Source organism: Phasianus colchicus, chromosome 6, assembly GCF_987193195.1.
Source record: "Phasianus colchicus chromosome 6, bPhaCol1.hap1.1, whole genome shotgun sequence".
Classification (NCBI taxonomy): domain Eukaryota; kingdom Metazoa; phylum Chordata; class Aves; order Galliformes; family Phasianidae; genus Phasianus; species Phasianus colchicus.
The window spans coordinates 43,444,522-43,466,450 of NC_143441.1; the positions used below are offsets into that span (position 1 = coordinate 43,444,522).

A 21,929-nucleotide genomic window follows, 5' to 3' on the forward strand; every position below is an offset into this window, starting at 1 on the left:
TTCTGCTCCTGTTGGCTCCATAGGCTGCCACCTGCATCGCCGCTGTCCCCTTGCTGTGCTGGCTGGCACGGCTCTGCTGCCTTTTCCCCTCCTGCATTTGCTTTTTCCATAACAAAATACCTTTATTTTTTTCATTTTCTCTTCCCTTTTGTACTTTTTCCCCTGGTAACTCTATTTTAGCAAAGACTGGGGTCACCAAGGATGTCACAGTTCAGCCAGCTGATGTAGTGAGATGTAATAAGCTGCACTTCTGGATGCTAAAGTGTTTCCGCTTAGACGGCCCTGTAATTTAATAATGCAGCGGTGGTTACTTGCTCAGTCAGGGGGGTAGCTTCTTTAATTTAAAGCAGGATTGCTTGCACAATAACATTGAAGCATGATTGTTTCAGTTTTGATTGCAGTACTTCAGTCCCAGGTTTAGTACTTAAAAAATAAACGTTTTCTGATGGATTTTCTTTAAGTTGTTCTTAACTTGCACAGAAAAAAATAACTGTAGGAGATGCTTTGTAGGGAGATGGAGCAGCTTATAGGGGATCAAAATAGTTGTAAGGAGCCAAGTTTTTGGTTCCACAAATCTCTTTGGTGGAAAAAAAACCCCCACCAAAATAACCAAAAACACTGTTCTTTGTAATCCCTGTCTCTAAATGCCACAGCTCTTTGACATTCTTCCTCCCTTTTTGATGGTGCAGGTAGCAACGCAGGCTGTGTGGCTGTTGAATTTCCCTTTTATCAGCGTGTGCTGCCTCCTGCATCACAGGGAGGCCTTTGTGTGCTGGGCTTGGCAGGAGGCTGCTTCTCCCTTCCTAGGGGCAGGCAGTAGGCGTGACAGCTCTGTGTACAGCACCGGGATTGTCATCCGCTGCTCCAGACAGATCAGCCAGTCACCTGCTGCACAATGTCTTCCTATTTTTATGTAAAAATGTTTCTTTCAAGCTGGAGGTGGGTTGTGGTGTTCATTAAGATATAAGAGGCGATGGCATAATTTGGGGTGAGCTTACGGTGTCCGGTTAGCGGGACTGTGCCTGACATGGCAGAACATCCTTGTTCTGAGCTCTGGAGAGCTGGAAATGGGTTTTCCCCATTAAACACCCCCCAACCCCCATGAAATGGATTTGATTTACACGGGCAAGTCAGTTCTGGGCAGCATGAGGTCCCTGCCACCACCGCTGTGCTGTGTATGTGCAGCTGGGCTGGGAGGGCAAGCTGCAGCTGGAATTCAGCAGAGTGCAGCCCATGCCTTGTAATGTTAGGATTTTGTCAAGGTTCAGCCATTAGGCACGCATTTTGTGTTTCTTTCCAGTTTGACTCGTGTCTTTCCTGTCACTTGGTTGGCTGAAATGACATTTGTGCCTTACTGGTGCTGCTAGAGCAGATCCAACCTCTGTTCACAGCAGAATGTAAAACTCCCTGCAATTAAAATAGCATGATTTATATCTCACATGTAAACTACACTTCAGTGTTGGTGTGGAAGTTTGCCAGGTATGCATCCCGTCTGCTTCCATGACCTCCACGGGACTAATGCAAATAGCAGTTGACTTTGGATAATTTGATGTTATTTAGCTCATTAATTTATGTCAGTCAAAAGACAGGAGGACTTTTCTGCCAGCAATAAATTATTTTCTGGTATTGATTTACTGGTAGTGACGTGGAAGAATGAGGAATGACATTTAGTATGGCTGTGTCAGAAACGATTATCTTAATATCTCCATGGTCACGTGTTGACAATAGCTGCCATGTTGCTCCCATGACAGAGAGCCCACGGTGTCACACAGCGGTAACCGGTGGGCAGTGCTGGTTTTGCACTCCAGCAGCACTGTCAGTCTCTGAGTCAGCTGGGATTGCTACATACTCCTCAGAAGAGGGTTTTTCTGGTTCCAGCAACACTGTCAGGTCCTGGCTGTGCCTCCCAGCCATCTGGCCACGTCTCATTGCATTCGAAGAATGCTGCCGGGCACGTTTCACTTTATCCTTCTCCAGCCTGGGCTGCCCTTGAGTGGAGGGAGGCTGGGCCTGCAGGGCTGGGGCTGGGTATGGATCCTGCCCTGCTGTGGGTCCGGCTGCCTTCCAGCAGCATGTGGCTGGCTTTGCTTCATTATGTACCTATTTCACTTCTAATCTGTTTCTCAGATGACGTTTTTCTTTTCTTACCGCTATCTAGTATTCCTTTGGGAGTTGCAGAATTTTCTGTGCATTTTCAAAGGCTTTGTTTTGCGGCGTTTGGAAGAAATGTGCCTACAGTGCGTTCTGTAAAAGTTTCTATGCATATTAAAAAAAAATAATCCATGAAGGTCTCGTCTGCCAGAGATTATACAATGAGACCTTTGAGTTTGCATGAAGCATCTTGTTTGCAGAATGGAGGTCTTTGCTGTGATGCTCAGTTATTGCAGATGAGAGGTCTGTGCAAGGCCCATTAATTTTCCATCAGCGCTGTGTTAGTAGGTCCCAGGAGTTCTGTTATTGATGGTGGATGTTTGCCGTTGCCAATACCAGGTAGAACAATCTCTCACTTCACAATGTTGCCGTTGAGTGTTTCCTTGCTTTTGATGGTACTTAATGCTTCCTTTTATTTCGCTTAATCTGTTAATCCTGAAGGCTTCCTAGATTTCAGAGTGCAAGTTTATTATATACAAAGCTGATTTGCTTTTAGTGAAGAGAATATGCAAAACAAAAAATCTGTCTGGCCTGAAGTTACATAAACAAAGAAGAATGGAGTGCTCAGTGTTTCTGTGCAGGTGTGCTGGATATTTGCATGGGCATCCATAGAGAATGTCCCGCAGTTATGGTCTGTGGCATTTTTCTGTACATTCATTTCATTCAAAGTAGTCAGACAGTTTTTATGGCTCTGTTTTTAATTCTATATCCTTAGAAATGAATATTTATAATAGATGCTGCATTATGTGTAATCTGCTTATGTTACTTACTTTGTTACCTATCCTGTGGCCTTTTACATAAATTATGTGATTAAGAGTTAGCTTTTCAGGAGGAAATAAATGCTAATTGTATGTAATAAACCTACTTAGTGAAATCTGCAGCTCTGCTACATAGAATGAAGAGTCATTTGGTTGTTGTGTACCTATAGTTTAATATATTCTACATTTATTTATTTATTTATTTAAAAAATCTTTAGCGCTCTATTTATTCTGCCACTGTAATTTATCAGAAGTTAGAGCAGCTGACTTGGACACGTTCAAATTTGTGGACAGAGAGACATTAGGCTTCTTGAAGTTTCCTGGGGAAGGGATGGTCTGCTGCCTGTATGGGTTCTTCCAAGGTCAGGAGCACAACACACACGTGCCAGATCAAACTGGATTTGAGAGAAGTAGTAGTCAGGAGCATGGCACCTTCATAGGAACTGGCTGCTTTTTGAGAAAGAAAATTAAAGATGCAAAGGCAATTTATTGGAATAAAAAGAAATGACGTGATTGTTCCAAATGGAGTGTATCTGCATGAATCAAAAAAAGCCTAAGTCTGAACAGATGGAACATGACAAAAAATGAAGCTTTTTCACTCATTTCCTCAGCTTTATTTCTTGTTCTCTGCCTGGCAAATATTCGTGTGCCATGATTGGTAGATTGGAATGGGATTTATTTAATTGAACGTTAGCTGTTAAATTCAGCCCTAGTCACTGGATGTGTATTGAATCATCCCTGGAGATTCCTGTTTTATAAGCCTATTTTAGGATCCAATGAATCACCATCTGAAGGTGCCTGTCTCTTATTGCTGATTCCAAAGGAAGCATCAGTCATTCCTGCAGAATAAATGTCAGTTGTATATATGGCTGAAATTAAGTATCGTGAATCTGAACTCGTGACCAAATGAGAAAAACCAACACCTTCCTTTCTAAAGTGAACAGAGCTGAAACAGTTACTCCAAAAGTGAAAGCCTTCCGCTTCCCATCTCCTCTAGTTCACTTGCACTGGTTCCTTCTAGCATGCATCTCACCAAGCATTTATGTGCACTTGCATTTATTAGGTGTCCTTTCAATTTAACACTATGCTGGCAGCTAACGTGGGATTGCCACTGGATATTGATCTGCATGGCTTTAGTATTTCAGAGCAACCTTTGGCTTATGAAGTTTCAGGAAAGAGCTTGCAGTTCAGCAGTGTTTAATGTATCTACTTGATTGTTTCCCAAGGTGGTTGTTTTGGGGAGATTGTAATTGTTTGTCCTGCAATATCACCTTTTCTTTGATACTGTATAGAAACAAAAGGACCACTTGAAACAAGTTGCAAAGGCTATTACTAAACACAGTTCTTTCTACATTTTTTACTTGGCTATTTGAATGTTTTAATAGTCTTGTAAGCGCTACATCTTTTTCTCTGTTGGATGCTTTCCATTTCCAACACAGATATTTCTTTTTCTGTAAGGCACCAGAGTCACAAATGCACGCAGTGAATTGCCTGCGGGCTGTCAGACACTTGCACAGACAGGATTTCCACAGCAAAATTGAAAGTCCAAACTCTTCTATTAACTACCAGCACGCCATTGCCTTCCTGCATTCCCAGCAGCCACACATTACTCATCGTCCTCCTCACTTTGCAGGTGGCAGGAGCAGCTCGGGGCTTCGTTCAGACCAGTTCCACATAGTTAGGGTAGAAGCTGGTGCCCCTTGGAAGTCTGTTTGCTGTCCTGACTATGCATTGAAATTTGTTTGAGTTTATAAAAAGCAATTTTACTTTCCAATTAAAGATTCAGAAACCGTTAAATGAAATCTATACAAAGCAAGTTAACAGCCCCTTCACTTCAGCCCTCATTTCTTTAATTTTCTGAAGAAGTTACTAGTGTACAAATATAGCTTGGCTAAGAACTATAATTTAAAAAATGACCTGGGTTTGCTAAAATTGCATCTCCTTCCACATGAGAATGCAGTGATTTGATTGCACTTTGCTTTTGTGTCTCTCCCATAGTAGATTTCTCTGAAGTGTAAAAAATGTAAGAGAAAGAAACAAAGTGGCACATCAGGACATATTATTTTGTGAAGTTACGTGACAAAGTGGCGTTTGGGTTGGATTAAAACTATTGCTTACATTTTCTAAGTGCCTGCATTTCGTCTGCCTTCCTCTGCGGGAAGCTGGCAGTGAGCTGGAGGAGCAGTAGTGGTGGGCTGTGTGCTGAGCAGGCAGGCATGGAAACCAGCCTTGGGAGGGCACAGTGTCTCTTACATGTTTGAAGAGCCCAGTGTGGCAGTTCTGAGGCAGTGTGTGCCGGCAGGAAGTTCTCTGGCTGCAGATGTTACTGAAGAAGAGCTAAAATATCTCTGAGGTGAGAATGGAGTCTGTGGGAGGAATAATTGCATGCACCGGTACAAGTTGGGGGATGACCTGCTGGGGAGGAGCTCTGTGGAGAGGGACCTGGGTGTCCTGGTGGACGACAGGTTGGCCATTAGCCAGCAATGTTCCTTTGTGGCCAAAAAGGCCAGTGGCATTCTGGGGTGCATTAAAAAGAGCATGACCAGCAGGTCGAGGGAGGTGATCCTCCCCCTTTCCTCTGCCCTGGTAAGGCCTCATCTGGAGTACTGTGTCCAGTTCTGGGCTCCCCAGTACAAAAAAGACAGGGATCTCTTGGAAAGAGTCCAGCGGAGGGCCACAAAGACGGTGAAGGGCCTGGAGCATTTCCCCTATGAAGAAAGGCTGAGTGAACTGGGTCTGTTTAGCCTTGAGAAAAGAAGTCTGAGAGGGGACCTGATCCGGGTCTATGAATATCTAAGGTGTGGGGGGCAGAGTGGCGAGGCCAGACTGTTTTCAGCAGTGTGTGAAAACAGGACAAAGGGGAACAGCCAGAAACTGGAGCATAGGAAGTTCTGCACCAATGTGCGCAAGAACTTCTTTGCGGTGAGGGTGACGGAGCACTGGAACAGGCTGCACAGGGAGGTGGTGGAGTCTCCTTCTCTGGAGATATTCAAGACCCGCCTGGACGCCTACTTGTGTGACCAGGTGTAGGGAACCTGCTTTGGCAGGGGGATTGGACTCAATGATCTCTGGAGGTCCCTTCCAACCCCTACGATTCTGTGATTCTGTGATTCTGTCACAGACACAGATCTAGAGATAGGACCGTGGCAGTGTGAAACACGTGCTGCAGTTAAGCAACCTGCATGAACTGAGAACTAATGAGCGTTCTGCCTGAGTGCATAGATAGGCTTTATTGAAGATACTGCTGCCTGCCGGTCCCTTGGTTGCCTTCACCTGCCGTTCAGAGGATCCCACTCACAGTGGCGCTGCAGCTCACACCCTGCACAGGGCCCAGGAGAAGGGTTTAATGGTGGCCCATCCACACTGGATGGAGAGCACTGAGAGCACTGGCTCTCATACGGCACAGTGTGTGTGTAGGGCGTGTGCGTGAAGGGCGAACCGTCTCAAAAGATAGACGCTAGGAACAACGCGTGCTTCTATGTTTTTATCTTTTATTGTAAGCCCCGCTAGAGGCGCCGGGGTGGCCGCCTCTTGCGGGGCAGAGGAGCGTGCTGGGCACTGCTGGCCCTCCTCTTTGTGGGGCGCAGGGACCCCCGAGCTGAGCGCTTCCTGCCCCGGCCGCGAGCGGAGGAGCCGTGGCTGCAGCCCTGGTCAGCGGGAGCGGCTGCCTCGGGACCCGGCTCGCCAGGACCCCCTTCGAGGGCCCCGCTGGACGTGCCGGGGAGCTCCTCCACGTGGGGACCCGCGGAGCAGCTGCACGGTGTGGCACTGGGGGCGACAGTCTCCTGCGGGGAGGCGGCGGGACCGGATGGGGCTGCAAGGCCGTCCTCGTGCTCTTGGGTGCCGCTGGGGTCTTCGAGGCCCAGCAGCCTCCGGGCCTCCTGGCTGCACCGGCTCTCGATGGTTCCAACGAGAGCATCGATGAGCGGTGCGGTGATGGGCCCCAGCGCGTGCTGTGCGCACTGCACTAGGATGTCCCTGTCGGGCCCCACCTGGCACAGGAACGCCAGGACCATGCTCTTTAGCCAGTTGATTTTCCACCAGCGTGGCTCCCCGTTGCGGCGGAGTTCCTGCTCCAGCCAGGGCAGCACCGGGTCGAGGATGTCACGTCTCTCCCGGAAAAGTGCCGCCCAGACCTCTGGCAGGAGGCCGCCCACTCTCTCTGGCTCTACGGCCATGGGCCCAGGGGACGGTGGCGCAGAGGGTGGAGTGGATGCCGCAGTGCCGCTGGGGCCGGTGGTGGTGCCGAAGCTGATGGGCACAGGCACTGCAGGCGGGGAGACGATGCACTCCACGTACTCGTTGTCTCCCCGCACAGAGACCCGGATGGTCTTCATGGCCGTTCTGCACAGCGGGCAGCTATCTCTCAGCCTTGCCCAGCGCTGGATGCAGCCGAGGCAGAACATGTGATTGCAAGGACTCGCATAGGCGATGTCCTGTCGCACATCACGGCAGATGGAGCATGTCCATGCCTCTTCCGCGGCCATGGTCTTCTCACTGCAGCTGGCTGGGAGAACCAAGGATGACAAGTTGCTCTCCTTCACCGGAGCTGCAGCAGTGGTATATCGCTCTGCAAGAGGAAGAGAAGTCACGGTCGCTCGCTGTCCCGGGGTGTGAAAGCCCTCAGAAGGAAGCCCTCCCAAGCCCATGACTGGGCCGTCTCGTGCCCCCCGCTGGCACAGGGCCAGGCTCCCCACGGCACGTCCCCTGAGGGTCCCAGGTGTCCCTGCACCACTCACCTCCGCTGCTGCGGATGCGCTCCGTAGGGCCCCGGCTGCCTGCTCTAGGCAGGGCCAGGGAAACAGAAGCGATACTGTGGGATCGGGCACTGAGATGCTGCAAGCAGCCCCAGGCACGACCCAGCACAGCACAGCCAAATCCTCGCTCGACCGACAAGCCTCGCAGAGCTGCTCAGCAGGGTCTAGGAACGAGCCAGACTGAGGCAGGCTCTGCCCGCACCCCACTATGAGCAGTGAGGGCTAAGCAGTCACAATCCGCCATGCAGTGATGTCACAGCCTGTTGCTCAGGGACATCACCATGGGCTGCCCGTGCCCACCTCCCCCACCCCACCCCTGTTTCAAATGTTACCTTCTTTTCCTTTTCCTAATTTGCTGTACCTTCCCCTTCATTCCTGCCCACCTTTTATGTTCTACGTTTGACGTGAATGCACCGGCCTTTCTTTTTCTCTGATTAAAACAACTCTCATTTATGTATTAACACAACTCTGATTGTGCATATATTTCCTGTTTCTTCACTAGAAAACTGTAGATTTCTCATTTCTGTGTTACGTAGAAATTGGGTTTGGCATTCTCCTCTTCTTGCTTCAGGAATGCCCAGTCGATCTTTCTCTCGTTCCTCTTCTGTCAGCATTTTCCTGGTGCTTTTTGGGAGTCTCTTCCATTATCAGCTTGGGAATATCCTTCTTTCTGAGTGTCGCGTCCCCACCTGTGGGGAGGGGTGGTGTGTAACATTCATGAATTCCTTTTGGATGGCTTAAGGTGAAATAACACTCATGGTCCCTACATAAACATCAGCGTTAATGGGGAACTTACCTAGAACAGCTATCCTGTAGGCATTGGCCCTCTCACAAGTATCTACCTAAATCTACCTAGGCTGTGCATTTTTATGGGAAATTAAAGTAAGCCCTGCTGTCCCCCCTGTTTGAAGACAACTTTCTGATGCAGGTGGTGGAGGAACCGATGAGGGGAGGGGTGTTGCTGGACTTTATTCTCACTAATAAGGAGGGCCTTGTCAAGGAAGTAAAGGTCGAGGGCAGCTTGGGTTGTAGTGACCACGAGATGGTGGAGTTCAAGATCTCGTGTGGAAGAAGAAAGCAAAAAGTAGGATTGCTACCCTGGACTTCAGGAGAGCCAACTTTGATCTCTTCCAAGACCTACTTGGAGCCATCCTGTGGGCTAGGTTGTTAGAAGGTAAGGGGGCCTGTGAGAGGCTGGTCGGCATCTAAACAGCTTTTCTTCCAGGCTCAGGATCAGTGCATCCCTGTGAGCAAGAAATCTGTAAAGGGTGGCAGGAGCCCTGTGTGGATGAGCAAGGAGCTCATGCACAAACTCAAAGGAAAGAAGAAGGCCCACGAAATGTGAAAAAAGGGTCTGACCACTTGGGAAGAATATAGAAATGTTGTCAGGGCCTGCAGGGATGCGACGAGGAAGGCTAAAGCCTACCTGGAATTGAATCTGGCAAAGGTGATAAAGGATAATAAAAAAGGCTTTTTTAAGTATGTTAACAGTAAAAGGAAGATTAGGGAGAATGTGGCTCCCCTACTAAGTGAGGGGGGTGTTCTGGTAATGGGGGATGCTGAGAAGGCGAAGATGCTGAATGTCTGCTTCTGTCTTCAGTGAAAAAGCTCTCCCTCGGGAATCCCAGACCCTGGAGGTTAGTGAGAGGGTCTGGGGAATGGAAGACTTGCCTTTAGTCAGGGAAGAGGCGGTCCAAGAGCGCCTGGGCAACAAATCCATGAGACCCGATGGGATACATCCACGGGTGCTGAGGGAGCTGGCGGAGATGATTGCTGAACCGCTCTCTGTCATCTTTGAGAGGTCTTGGAGAATGGGGGAGGTGCCTTAAGACTGGAGGATAGCCAGTGTCACTCCGGTCTTCAGAAAGGGCAAGAAGGAAGATTCAGCGAGACCTGGACAGGCTGGAGAGCTGGGCAGTAAGAAACTGGATGAGGTTTAACAAAAGCAAGTGTGGAGTCTTGCATCTGGGGAGGAATAATTGCATGCACCGGTACAAGTTGGGGGATGACCTGCTGGAGAGGAGCTCTGCGGAGAGGGACCTGGGTGTCCTGGTGGACGACAGGTTGGCCATGAGCCAGCAGTGTGCCCTTGTGGCCAAAAAGGCCAGTGGCATTCTGGGGTGCATTAAAAAGAGCGTGGCCAGCAGGTCGAGGGAGGTGATCCTCCCCCTCTCCTCTGCCCTGGTAAGACCTCATCTGGAGTACTGTGTCCAGTTCTGGGCTCCCCAGTACAAAAAAGACAGGGATCTCTTGGAAAGAGTCCAGCGGAGGGCCACAAAGATGGTGAAGGGCCTGGAGCATTTCCCCTATGAAGAAAGGCTGAGTGAACTGGGTCTGTTTAGCCTTGAGAAGAGAAGACTGAGAGGGGACCTGATCCAGGTCTATGAATATCTAAGGTGTGGGGGGCAGAGTGGCGAGGCCAGACTGTTTTCAGCAGTGTGTGAAGACAGGACAAAGGGGAACAGCCAGAAACTGGAGCATAGGAAGTTCCGCACCAATGTGCGCAAGAACTTCTTTGCTGTGAGGGTGACAGAGCACTGGAACAGGCTGCCCAGGGAGGTGGTGGAGCCTCCTTCTCTGGAGATATTCAAGACCCGCCTGGACACCTACTTGTGTGACCAGGTGTAGGGAACCTGCTTTGGCAGGGGGATTGGACTCGATGATCTCTGGAGGTCCCTTCCAAGCCCTACGATCCTGTGATTCTGTGACTTGCATAAACTGCCTCCATCTGTAGTATCAAATTAAAGCTGAAGTAAGGGGTTTCTCTTCATGTTGGACTGTGAATGAATTTGATAACAAATTTATCGGAAGGGGCCAACAAGGATCATCAACTCCAACCCCAGCTCCACACAGCAGCACCCAAACCCAACTCTGTCAGAGCAGTGTCCCAGTGGTCTGTGAGCTCCGGCACTGGGGCTGTGCCCGCTGCCCCAGGCAGCCCATTCCATGCCCACCATTCTGGGGCACAGCCTTTCCCTCACCCCCAGCTGCCCTTCCCCTGACAGCTCCATGCTGTTCCCTCAGGCCCTGTCACTGTCCCCGGAGAGCAGAGTTCAGTGCTGTCCCTCCACTCCCTGTGAGGAGCTGCAGCCTCCATGATGCTTCCCCACAGCCCGCTCTGCTCTGCACACAACAAACTCAGCTGCTCCTCATATGTCTTCCCCTGCATCATCTCTGTAGCCTTCCTTTGGACTCTGTAATAGTTTTATGTCCTTTTATTACATTGCTCAAAATTCACATGGTACTGGAGGTGAGGCCACACCAGTGCAGAGCAGAACAGTCCCTTGTCCAGCTGGCAGTGCCATGCAGAGTTTGAGTCACATTTTAAGTATTGTTACTCAGAAGAAACCCAGGGTAACTTGAGACCGGTTTTTTTTTGTTGCTGCCCTGTAGTGAAGGTTTCTGTGAGTGAGGGACGAACAGCACGGTGTGAGGTACGTGAGCATGACTGTTCTGCCTGGCAAGAACTCAGCCTCATATCTGCTGGGAGAGAGGTTGCATTGCTTCAGCTGCTGCTGGCGATTTGCTGGCAAGGAAATGAGGTTTGCAAAGACTTGCATAACAGGGCCACTGAAAACGCGTGTTTTGAAGATGGCAGTGCAGAAAAGCTTTTGTGCTTCAGTGTATCTGACCTTTCCAAGACAAAATGAAGCCAGGAACAAGTTTGGAAAGTAAAACACCTGTATGACATAATGCAAGATTGTCATTTCAATCAAAACTGGAATGTCTGGCTGCTGATTCTGGTGATTGCACTGTTTATTGTACCAACATCTGGCTTTTGTCTGCGTGCACACAATACGAAAGCAAGTTTATCATTTGTTTTTGCTGCTTAATACTTTCACCTTGCAGCTGATAACTTCTTTTTCCTCATCCTGTTGGGGTTATTAGATAGTTCCAGTTTACTTTTTTTGCCAGGCATTTGTGCAAGTAAAGGAGCTTTATGTTTTCCTTTTTTGTTTTTTTTAACTGGACTTTATTAATTCAACTACAAAGGCTGCTCCTAAAGTAATTCTTCCTATTTTATTCTGTTGGCCCATGATGCCAGAAGCAGATACTGGTGGTATGGCAGTATCACGCTACATTTTTCTGCACTGTGACAGATGGCAGCAGACTGACAGACTGATAGCTGACATAGAAGTCCATATGAAGCAAAGGTGTGTCATTGAATTCTTCCATATGGAAGAAAGGGCACCCACTGACATTCATTGACTCTTGGTAAACGTTTTTGGAGGCCATACGGTGGATGTGAACGCAGTGAGGCAGTGCACGGTCAAACACTATGAAACAATGGGTCATCTTCTCTGGTGAGGATTTCTATAACTGGGGTGTGGAGGGTTTTGTTCATTGCTGGCAAAAATGCACAGCTAATGGTCATAACTGCTAAAAAAAACAGCGTTTCGTAGCTGAGATTTTGCTCTATCAAATGGTTTTATTGTGTTCCTTGTATCTGTTGTAGTTTCCATGGAAATAAATAGGCTGCGTTACTTTTGGAGTGACCTATATATAATTACTAAAGATCAGCAGATCTCCTTTAGTGCACAGACCTATAAGAGTCCTAGTTGGACTGACTGAAAAATGTAGCAGATAAAATGGCTTGTGTGTTAGGGCCTACCTGGCTTTTCTCTTCCCTCTATATGCAGATGAAGGCTCCTTCAGAGAATGCACAATCAGTTCACTCTGGAGGCTATGCAGGCAGCACAGTGAGCCCCCTTCCCCTGGGAATGGGCTTGCAAGGATATTTCATGGGTTTCATCCGTTGCTGTCCAGGCTGTCCCATCCGCTGTGGGGATGGAGCCCAGAGAAGCTCCTCCCCATTCTTTCTTCCATTCCTCCCCGCTACTTTGGCACTTCTGGAAAGAGACTGCAGGTAAGGATGGTGTTTGTAACTCCAATATGAAAAGAGACACTGGGATGAATGGGGTGAGCTGGAGTATCACAGGGACAAGGACTTGCTGCTAGTCCTGTGTGTGGCTGCCTGGGGACATTGGCCTGCAGTCAGCTGGTGCTTGGCTCACCGGCTCATCCCAGCTGCTCGGAGAGCACAAACCCTGTGGCTCCTGGCTCTTCTTGCCTTCCACCACACGTGGATAAAGAGCAAGTTATCAGGAGTGTCACAGTTAGCCTCTGAACATATTTTGCTCGGAACTGTATTGTTTTGTACCAGATGTGCTGCCAGCCGTGCACACAGAAACTGATGCCAAAACTGACTGAAAAATAGGAAAGCATTAATTGAATATGGAACACCTAAACAGGATAGGACTGCCAGAAAGGCCAAGAAAAATTCTGTTATTGGTCATGTGATGGCTATAATAGAGAATGCTATCAATAGAAAAATGCATTATGGAAAGAGATTGTTTTCAAAAAGATAAAGATAAATCACAAAGTAAACAATATTAGCTTCTTAGGGAAAAAATAATGAACTGTCCCAGCAGATAACACTGCTGCTTGGGAAACAGAGCAATGGAAAGAACAAGAGGAATGGGTGTTGACATTTCAGAGTCCATTATCTAAGGGGTATGGTGTGAGAGGGAGACCTGTCTGATGGTTGCTGGGTTTATTACACTGGAAAGGTGTTCTGGGAGTCAGACATGAATTTAAGCTTTCTGTTTCCTGCTAAAAATAAAGGGTGTGGGTTTTGTTCTTCCCAGCTGGTAGAGCACTGTCTGACCAGCTGTACACTTCATACTACAGTGAGTAACATCAGAGTTCCATCAAAGTGAACTGAAACTGAACTAGGTGGATCTGGAGCACCGGTCTGTGTGACTTTAAAGCACCGGTAAGCATAAAGGTTTCTTCTGTGACACCTGTGCTCTTCTTAAAGAGTTCCTGGAAGTGGTTTACTGCTCTTAAAGCTGCTTGGAAGCATGAGGGATGGGACACATAGCACTACAATTGTAAATACCAGTGCACCAATGTAGAGCTACCTGAAAATTCAGTTTTATTTTCATATTTGGATCAAAATTGGATGATGGAGGAAACCTTTGGTGTATAATAAGCTGGTTTTTTTTTTTTTTTTTTTTTTTTTTAACCAAAACATAACAGTTTGAAGGTGAGATTTGTAAGCATTTTGAAGTGGGAATGACTAGGGGAACGCTCATCAGACAAATCTGTATATGCAGATTTTTATGTCATATCAGAAATCCTCACATTGGAGTTGTTTGGTTTGGCTGCAGAGAGTTGTAAGAATGGTTAGATCTACAAGTAGTTATCACATGCAGCTTTCCACAAGGACTGCATATTGCTCCTCTGTGCAATTAATGCATCTTTATCACAAAAACAATTTCCTAACCTTAAGCAAGGTGTTTTTTCTTTGCTTTCAGGCCTCACGAACAAGGGCAGCCCTTTAATTCAACTGTTTTTATATTCACCCAAGCGTCTTAAACATCTGATTTTTAGTAGCAGTGCATTTCCATGGATTTTCTCCACTGTTGAGTAAGCCCAGTCTCTTTTGTGATGGAAACAGCTATCATTGTTTGCCAGTTGTGTTGCAGAAGGAAAAGGGAAAAATGGAAGACGTGCTGAGGTAGCATTGGAAAGTGGATTTGAAGAGTCCATGCACCCAGGTCCATGGCTTCCTTCCTAGGAGATTTCCTCTTCTTGTACATTATATATGCATATATATGTACATGAAGGTTTCTTTTTATTTGAAAAATGCGAGGCATAAGAAAACAAATGGTAGTGATACAGATGACAAGGGAAAGGTGTGCATTGACTTGGTGTTTCTCCTACCATAGCTCCTGTAGCGTTGCTTGGCAGATGTGATTGAAGTGGGAGCTTCCAAACAGGCCAAGAAGGTTGGAAAGCGTGTGGGAGTGCGATGCAGGAGTGGACTAAGTGTTCTGTAGATTCCTGTGATTAAAGTCTGTTTTCTAGATACTTCAGGCTGTGAGGCATTGTACAAGATTTCCCATTTTCTTCTTTCGACTCTGGTACGTCTATGTGATTTCCTTTCTAACAATACTGAAGACTTCATATGATACCTGAATTCTAGTTCCTTATCATTCCTTTGTCTCAAAGTGACCAGAAGATTTGGAGCACAAATATCTTAGAGGTTAGTGGGAAGATGTATGTTAAATTTTACAAGCTGCACTTGCTAGTAGGAAGAATAAGTTACTGTTACTGTAAATATAACTATTAATAATGCACTTGCTCACCATATGTTTACACCTAGACAGACAATGAATTGAGCAGTGCTGTGCAAAACCCAGTATAAATCTAAAACATGCACACAGAAAAGAGGTATGAGAAGAGGGGTAGAAACTTGAGAGAAGTGGTATATATGCCAGTACCTCAGTGTCACCTGGTGTAATGAGGTATTGTCAGATAGCGTGAAGTAGCATCTTGCTCCCTTTTCCCCAAGAATCTCATTTCTTAACCTGTCTGAAGACATGTGTGCAGCTGCCAGCATGATAAAATAAAGATGTGTTACTTTTATATTGTTAATCTAAGAGCTTTTTATGGTAGTGTGCGGAAGAGAGAGCGATAAGTTCTGAGCCACCATTTTCATCATTTGATTTTTCATTCCCGAAAGCTGTGGAAAATTTTGAGTTCTGCTACCTAAAAAAATGCAGACTTCTGCTTTTCAATGTCATCCGTAAAGCAGTTGGGTGAAGAGAACAAAGAAGATCAAAGGGAAGTGGGAGAGTTTATTTCAGTCTTCCATAAAAATAGGGGTTTTAAAATTTTATTTAACAGTGACCTGAATCAAACTTAACTAATTTGGGTCTTGATCTTGAAAATAATTTCATGCTTGCTTAAGCTCAATTATATTTGTTAACCTTTGTTTACAAACTATTTACTTAGCGTAGAATGTTTGCAAAATGAGCACAATAGAAAAAATGATAAAATGCCACAGATATGCTAATGTGAAAAATTAGACATACACAAAGTATGCGTATTTCTTTGCCTTTTAGTGCTTGGAGAGATGCTAATTCTGTGTCTTTTCAACCGCTGTTGAATTTGATCAACTCTCCTCCAAAGCTGAAGGTATGAATTAAGAGAAAAACCTCTGCAAGTATAAATTGATGGAAGAATATTGAACCTAACTGAAGGTTGCAATGCATTCAGAGACCAAGTAGAGTTTGGCTCAAGGCCAAATGTTGCTTGGTTTGGCACCTGTGTTTCAGGTGCTGTGCTTATCTATATGCCTGTTTGCATATAGATTACATGGAGGTCATTACAATGGTTAAAGCACCACGCACTGAATGAATAAGGAGCAGCGAGACAATTATTTGTTATAAAGAATTCATTAAAATGCCCGGTGAAGAAATCAAAACACTGGGATTTAAAATCAATGCCGAAATGGAATCTTCAGCTGTGACTTCAAAAATGTTTCATTAAATCAGTCTTATATAAATAAAGTTTTAAAACCACAAAGCTGAAGAAAAACAGGTTGAAAAGAGGACTAAAGACTGCAAGTCTCTGTCCTGCACTTCTCTTGCTAATGGAGAACGGATTCTTGGAGAACGGGTGGCACAGACATACAGTGTACTATATTTAAATACTGTAAAGCAAAACAATAACTGAAGAACAGAGGCACTGTGCATTTTGCCTTTGACTAATTGACCTGTGTGGAAGTCTTGCGTGCTCAGCTGCAGATGCAGTGCGTAATGGATGTCAAGGTCACCATTCCAATGGCACTGCTGGCACTGAGACACGACTTTGACAAACGCCTTTATTTGTATGCTCACTAAATTCTTTTACTGCAAGTTAATTTGTTTCCTCTTCGTTTGCAGCATGGACAAGAGCTGTGCTGAAAAGAGCTTTCATCTGTGCGTTGGTTGGAAGCTCAGCTGCAGAGCCGTGTGTCGGGGTCGCGGAGCAGCGCGTGCTGGCATGTCATGGTAGCTCCTGAGCAGCCAGCCAGGGGATGGTAGAAGTGAATCATCTTCCTTGCGCTGCATTCTCATGCAGTGTTTTACTTTAGAATGGAGTGAACACAAATTTAAACCCTCCCAAATTTACAGATCTTGAAGGACTTAAATATCCACTTCATTCTCCTTCATCTCATTTTCCGTTATGCATTTCTGACAGTTCAGGATTTTTCCTGAGGAGGTTTCAGAGGTGAGGATGTTCTGATTTTTTTTCCTTCTCCTTGCCAGGGCTCGGAGCTGTAATGCAGAGCATTACAGTTGTTCCTGTGTTGTTCCTCTCTTGCCAGTATGTGCCTCCCCCACACTTCTACATGTGCTTTGATTTCAAAGTGCAGCTTTCTCATGCTGCAGCAGAGAGACGGACACTGGATGAGTCCCATGAGCGTCACCAGACGCTTGCTGTGGGGTTGTGGTGATCCTTTGGGTCTTCCTAAGGCCCCCAGCAAAGGCAGCTCATCCAGAGACTTGACAGGCTGACTGGGCCTCTCTTTGGGAAAGTCTGTGCTAACAATGGGCACGCTGCAGCTCTGCCTCATGACAGAGGGAGAAAAAAGCATGCTTGTTGGTGGGGAGAGGTCAGTTTGCAGTGATGGAAGCAGCCTTGTTTCCAAATGGAAGTTTCATTTTTCTGGCCTGTGTTTTGAGGTGGCCCACATGCTTTGGCATCCCTGATCCCCAGGTTACCTGCGCTCTGCCAAACGTCGGGTCTGTAGAAAAGGCCATCCTTCCTTCTCATGGAGAGCAGCAAACCGCACCTCGCCTCTGCAAAAAGGATCCATTGTGCCGTGAGCTGGCACGGCACCCAGTTAAAATAAGCTTTCATTTCTCATAGGTCTCTATTGTTACCCGTGGTGAAAGCTGCTGTGGGAAATTTCCATGACACGGCCGTGAATTCCCAGCCCAGCTTTTCTGGCACAGCTTGTGCTGCAGAGGGGCTGCTGGCCTGCAGGCACCAGCCTGCTTTGCAGAGTGCTTGAAGGGGGTATGGCAGGATTGGAACATTCATTTAAGCAATTTTAGAGCTGTAGATGTTTGTGGGAATGTAGGATAAAAAGGACTTGGGTACACTGTGTGAATCACAGAATCACAACATGGCTCAGGCTGGAAGGAACCTCTGGAGATCCCCAGGCCCAACCCCCTGCTCAAGCAGGTTCCCCTAGAGCACAGAAATATGCTTTTTGCTTTCACTATGTAGAGGTTTATTTCCCACAAAAATTCCTGGCCTCAATTTTGTTCCGTGTTCATCTCTGTCTGCAGGAGGTGCTGACAGGTGTGTGGGTTTTCATGGAGTAAAATCATGTATTCCCATAGAGAAATTTTATTACTGTGAACCATTTACAAGAAGGTTCAGTGACTATCTGAAATATTATTGCACTCTTTTTCTATATCATACAGGAGGATATTTTTATTGCCTGGCAATAAAAAGACAAAAATTGCATAGGTAAAATAATGTTTCTAACAGAACTCTGAAACTGTCAACTAGTATTTTCATGTCTCGCACAGGATGATCAAGCAAATTCCGTAACAACAGAATTTTTTTGATACAGAGATGCACATAGGAAGAGCATTGCTTTGCATGGTTTCACTTTTTCTTTCTTGGTAGATCTTCAACTTGGTACTTGCTTCAGCAGGGGGTGGGACTTGCTGCTCTCTGGGGGTCCTTCCAACCCCTGCACTTCTGTCATTCTGTCATTTTCGGGAACATGTACCATTTGGTTTCTTAAGTGCATTCTGTGGCTCATGCTTCAGTGGCTGATAAATGCGTGCTCTCCATTTCAGACATGCTAGACAAATAGTTTGGTAATGGTTTATAGATTTCTTTTGCCTGCTCAAAACCTTCAGTGCTCCTGACTATAATGTTCTTTGCTGTTGCTATCTGCCATATATGTTTTTCTAAATCTTAAATCCAGTGCAGATTGGAAAATCACTCCTGTTCTCAACAAGAGAACCCAGACATGTGCTTTTAGCTCCCTGTCTTTATTTTTCAAGACCTAACTCTCTTGAACTTGGTAGAAGTTTTAGTTTTCATTTTATTTTGGTTGCCCATTTTAGTTTAAGTAAACTGTAAAAGAGGACAGCAAACAGTATAAACAAACCAAATACTCTGCAAATACTCCAAATCCTATGGACTTTGTTAGATTCATAACTTGCAAGTTCTCCAGTGCAGACAATTTTCATCTTGATCCAACCCCATCTACTCTACATGCGGGAAGGGGACAAAGGTGTCTTGAAGTGCTGTAACACCAATGAAAGCAACCAATGTTTGCTTCAATGCTATCTGCTTTAGTCCTGGCATTTCCAGTGCAAGGTGGCTCTAGAAGGCGTCATTGTTTTCTCTTTATTTCAGTCCAGATTAATCTTCAGAATGCCATCAGATTGCATACAACTATTTCCTTTTCTTGAATAATTCTGCCCCTGAAAGTCATGTAATATCAATGCTGGCATTGATGCAGGCAGCCAGACACAAGGACTCTTGACTCGTGCTTAATTTGCAGGAATAGCATCGGTTTGCGTGTGGAAATGAACCCGTGTTTTTTATGCCAGAAAATTAAAAAGCCATATCAGTGGGTTGTACAAAACAACAAGGGGAGGATCTCGTTTCTTTGACAGAGCTTTATACAGCATCATATGAGCGTTTCCTTCTGTTCACATTGCAGGGATCCATACACATACTCAAGGAAATTGCACCTTCCTCCATGTTGGCTGCTCCAAAACCAACACATGCTCAGCAGGTTGCTAGATTTTTTAATTAAAGCAGAAACTGCACAGCAGAGAAAGACTTTCCCAGCACTCTCTTGGTTTTGGAAACAGCAAGGAGGTGCTCTCATGGCATGCTTTGTCTGATGGACACTACCTGAACCATATGTGAGAAGTTCAGAAACAGCTTTCCCTTAGCAGAGATGGAAAGGTGGAATCCCAGACCAGATGCCTGCTGCATTTAACCACTTCTTTCCTCCCCTTTCTCTCCCAGTCTTCTGCCCAGTCCTTGCAGTGTTTCTCCTCCTGGGAGCCCCCCTGTCCCGCAGGCAGGCTGTGAGAGGTGCAGCACTGGAGGCTCTCCAGACTTCCTCCACAGACTTCAAAGGGCCTTTGAGAAGCCTGTTGAGATTTAAGCCTTTGACAGTTTTCCAGCGGTGTGTTTTAGGAAAACCTTGAAATGCTTTATAACTGACGCAGCTGATCTTTTCCTTTTTTTTTTTTTTTTTCTTTCTAAATGGAATGGAAGAAATGCCTCGCTTGAGTTGTAGAATTTTGCTAGCCCTGTAAATCGGTAGCAGAATGAAAAACTGAAGATGATGAAGTTTCCATTATTGCCCTGTCCGTGCACTATGCACATCTTGTAGAAGAGTTCAAATCACTCATGACATGAAACTCTGTGAGTGTCCCCACACATTGGCCGTGCATGAAGATCACAGCTGTCTCAGTTCTATGCTGAGAAAGTTTTCACATCAAAATATGTTTTATAGGTATGCAAATACCTGCAATCAATCCAATTATATATGAGCTGTGCATTCTGCATCCTTTGTGGGGTTACCTGTCATAGCCACTGCACCGATTTGGCTGAAGCCATCATTTGCTTTAGCAACTGATAGAGTCAGATGGGAAATGTTTCTTAATTGAAATCTCATTTCTCAGAATTAATGGTACAGTTCAAAAGATCTCACAATTACCGTTGTGTGCGTCTCACCTTCAAAAGTCTTTGTTTCATGAATTAAATAAACTTCCTTCTGTTGACAATTGAATAGGAAATATTTTTGTCTGGAATATCTATTTTTAAATTGGGAACTCAAAATATGTAGGGCATACGCAGCTTACTGTTTAGAATTTTTATATATGTTTTTAAAAATGCACTAAATTATTTAGTCACGAGGTGAGATGAAACACAGGATGTCAGGAAAAAAAAAATCTCATTACCTGCAGTGTCAACCAGGGAAGCTTTGAATTGCTTGTCTGTTAGGTTGCTATCCTGAGGCTTCAAGAATACGTTCATACAGAATGAGCATATGTGCTAGTTGAGATTGCAAGTACAATAGGTGATTAATATGTGCTTTAATTTATATTCTCCTACATTTGCCAAAATGCCTGTGCTAGGCTTCACATGTGTGCACACAAGTCATAAATGCAGCAGGAATTGCTGTGCCCAGCATGTATGATTTGTCTTCTCACCTAATGTAACAGTTCTGCCCACAGTGACAGAAATAGCTGTACTTCATTGATAATTCCTGTCCTTCAAACAATCCACTTGGAGGGAGAAAAGTTTGAATTATATTATCTCCTTGGGAAGGAGAGAAATGATTCCCTGATGGTGAAGCCCGGGAGAGAACAGAATGTTGTTTGTTCCTGCTTCATCCTAACCTGCATGCTGGCTGCTTGGCATTGGTGGTTATGAAGCCACATGGCTCCTTTCTTTTCACTGTTGATCCACCAGACCCAGATCAGGAGAGATTACGGTGAAGGCTGCAGGTGACAGCCTCTCAGTACCTGGGGTCCATGGAGCAGAGGGTCAGCTGGTGTTTGCTGAGGGCTGCAGGCTTCTTGGTGAGGCTCCCTGGTCAATGGCTGCTGATCTTTATCCATGTTAAGTAGAGGATTAGCTGGTGCAAACAACACTAGCTGAAAAGAGATTTAGAACAGGAGAGGAGCCAGGAAATGGGAGAACTGCACCACAACAGCTATCTTGTATCACTCAAACCATTCATCTAAACAGTAGCCTGCCTCAGATCCATCATCTATCAGTTATAGATGATAAGGGAAAAAATATGGCACAAGAAGGTATAATGAGAATCTTCCCGTCAGATAGCCTGCTCGTTTCTGACAATAGGAGACATAAGTCATTTTAGGTCTGGTCCAACATATGTCTGGACCTCCTTTTTCTATAAATATGGCTATCCCTTTTTGTAATTCATCTTACTTTTGTCCTTTACAGCATGCTGGAGCAAGCAGTTCCATACAGGATTTATGTGCTATGTAGAAAAGCACTTGATTTTATAATTATTTCCTGTAAATCTGCTGCTTGATAGTTTCCTTGGGGTACCCATTTTTCCTCTTTTGTTAGATGGAAAACCGTTGTATTACCATCTATTTGCTATTCATTTTATAGAAATCTGTCTCATCTCTTGGAGCCTTCCGTTTATCAAGTTTTATGGAACTTGTCATCTTAGACCTTCAGTTTGCAGAAAGGTTTTGGCAGGTCTGCTCTCCCTCACTGCTGTTATGGTTAGTGGGCATGATGGTGGTGGGCTGGTGGCTGGAGTCTTAGTGGTCTTTTCCAACTGTAATGATTCTATGATTCTATTTCCTGTCAAATCCTCTCTGAGGCAAGGTGACTAGTACTAAGTGCACTGATGGATGGAACATACCTCTGATTTGTGTGATGTTGGATGTATGAA

At 45.6% G+C, this 21,929-nt stretch overlaps 2 protein-coding genes across 8 annotated transcripts in view; one reads left to right on the forward strand and one right to left on the reverse strand.

Annotated features, from left to right (window-relative positions):
* The window catches only part of DIP2C (DIP2 acetate--CoA ligase C (putative)), a 292,787-nt gene that overhangs the window by 120,397 nt on the left and 150,461 nt on the right, over positions 1–21,929 (forward strand). The gene's annotated exons all lie outside the window — the stretch shown is intronic.
* LOC116244414 (uncharacterized) lies at positions 5,970–8,661 on the reverse strand. 2 transcript variants are annotated; one of them, XM_031616084.2, is made up of 2 exons: positions 7,649–8,661; positions 5,970–7,479 (listed from the first exon to the last, which is right to left on the reverse strand). In XM_031616084.2, the coding sequence occupies exon 2, from the start codon at positions 7,394–7,396 to the stop codon at positions 6,416–6,418; it is 981 nt and encodes a 326-aa protein (XP_031471944.2). In that variant the 5' UTR covers positions 7,397–7,479; positions 7,649–8,661; the 3' UTR covers positions 5,970–6,415. The 2 variants fall into 2 exon arrangements, with proteins under 2 accessions (XP_031471944.2, XP_089999240.1); XM_090143114.1 differs by having other exon boundaries at positions 5,970–8,661.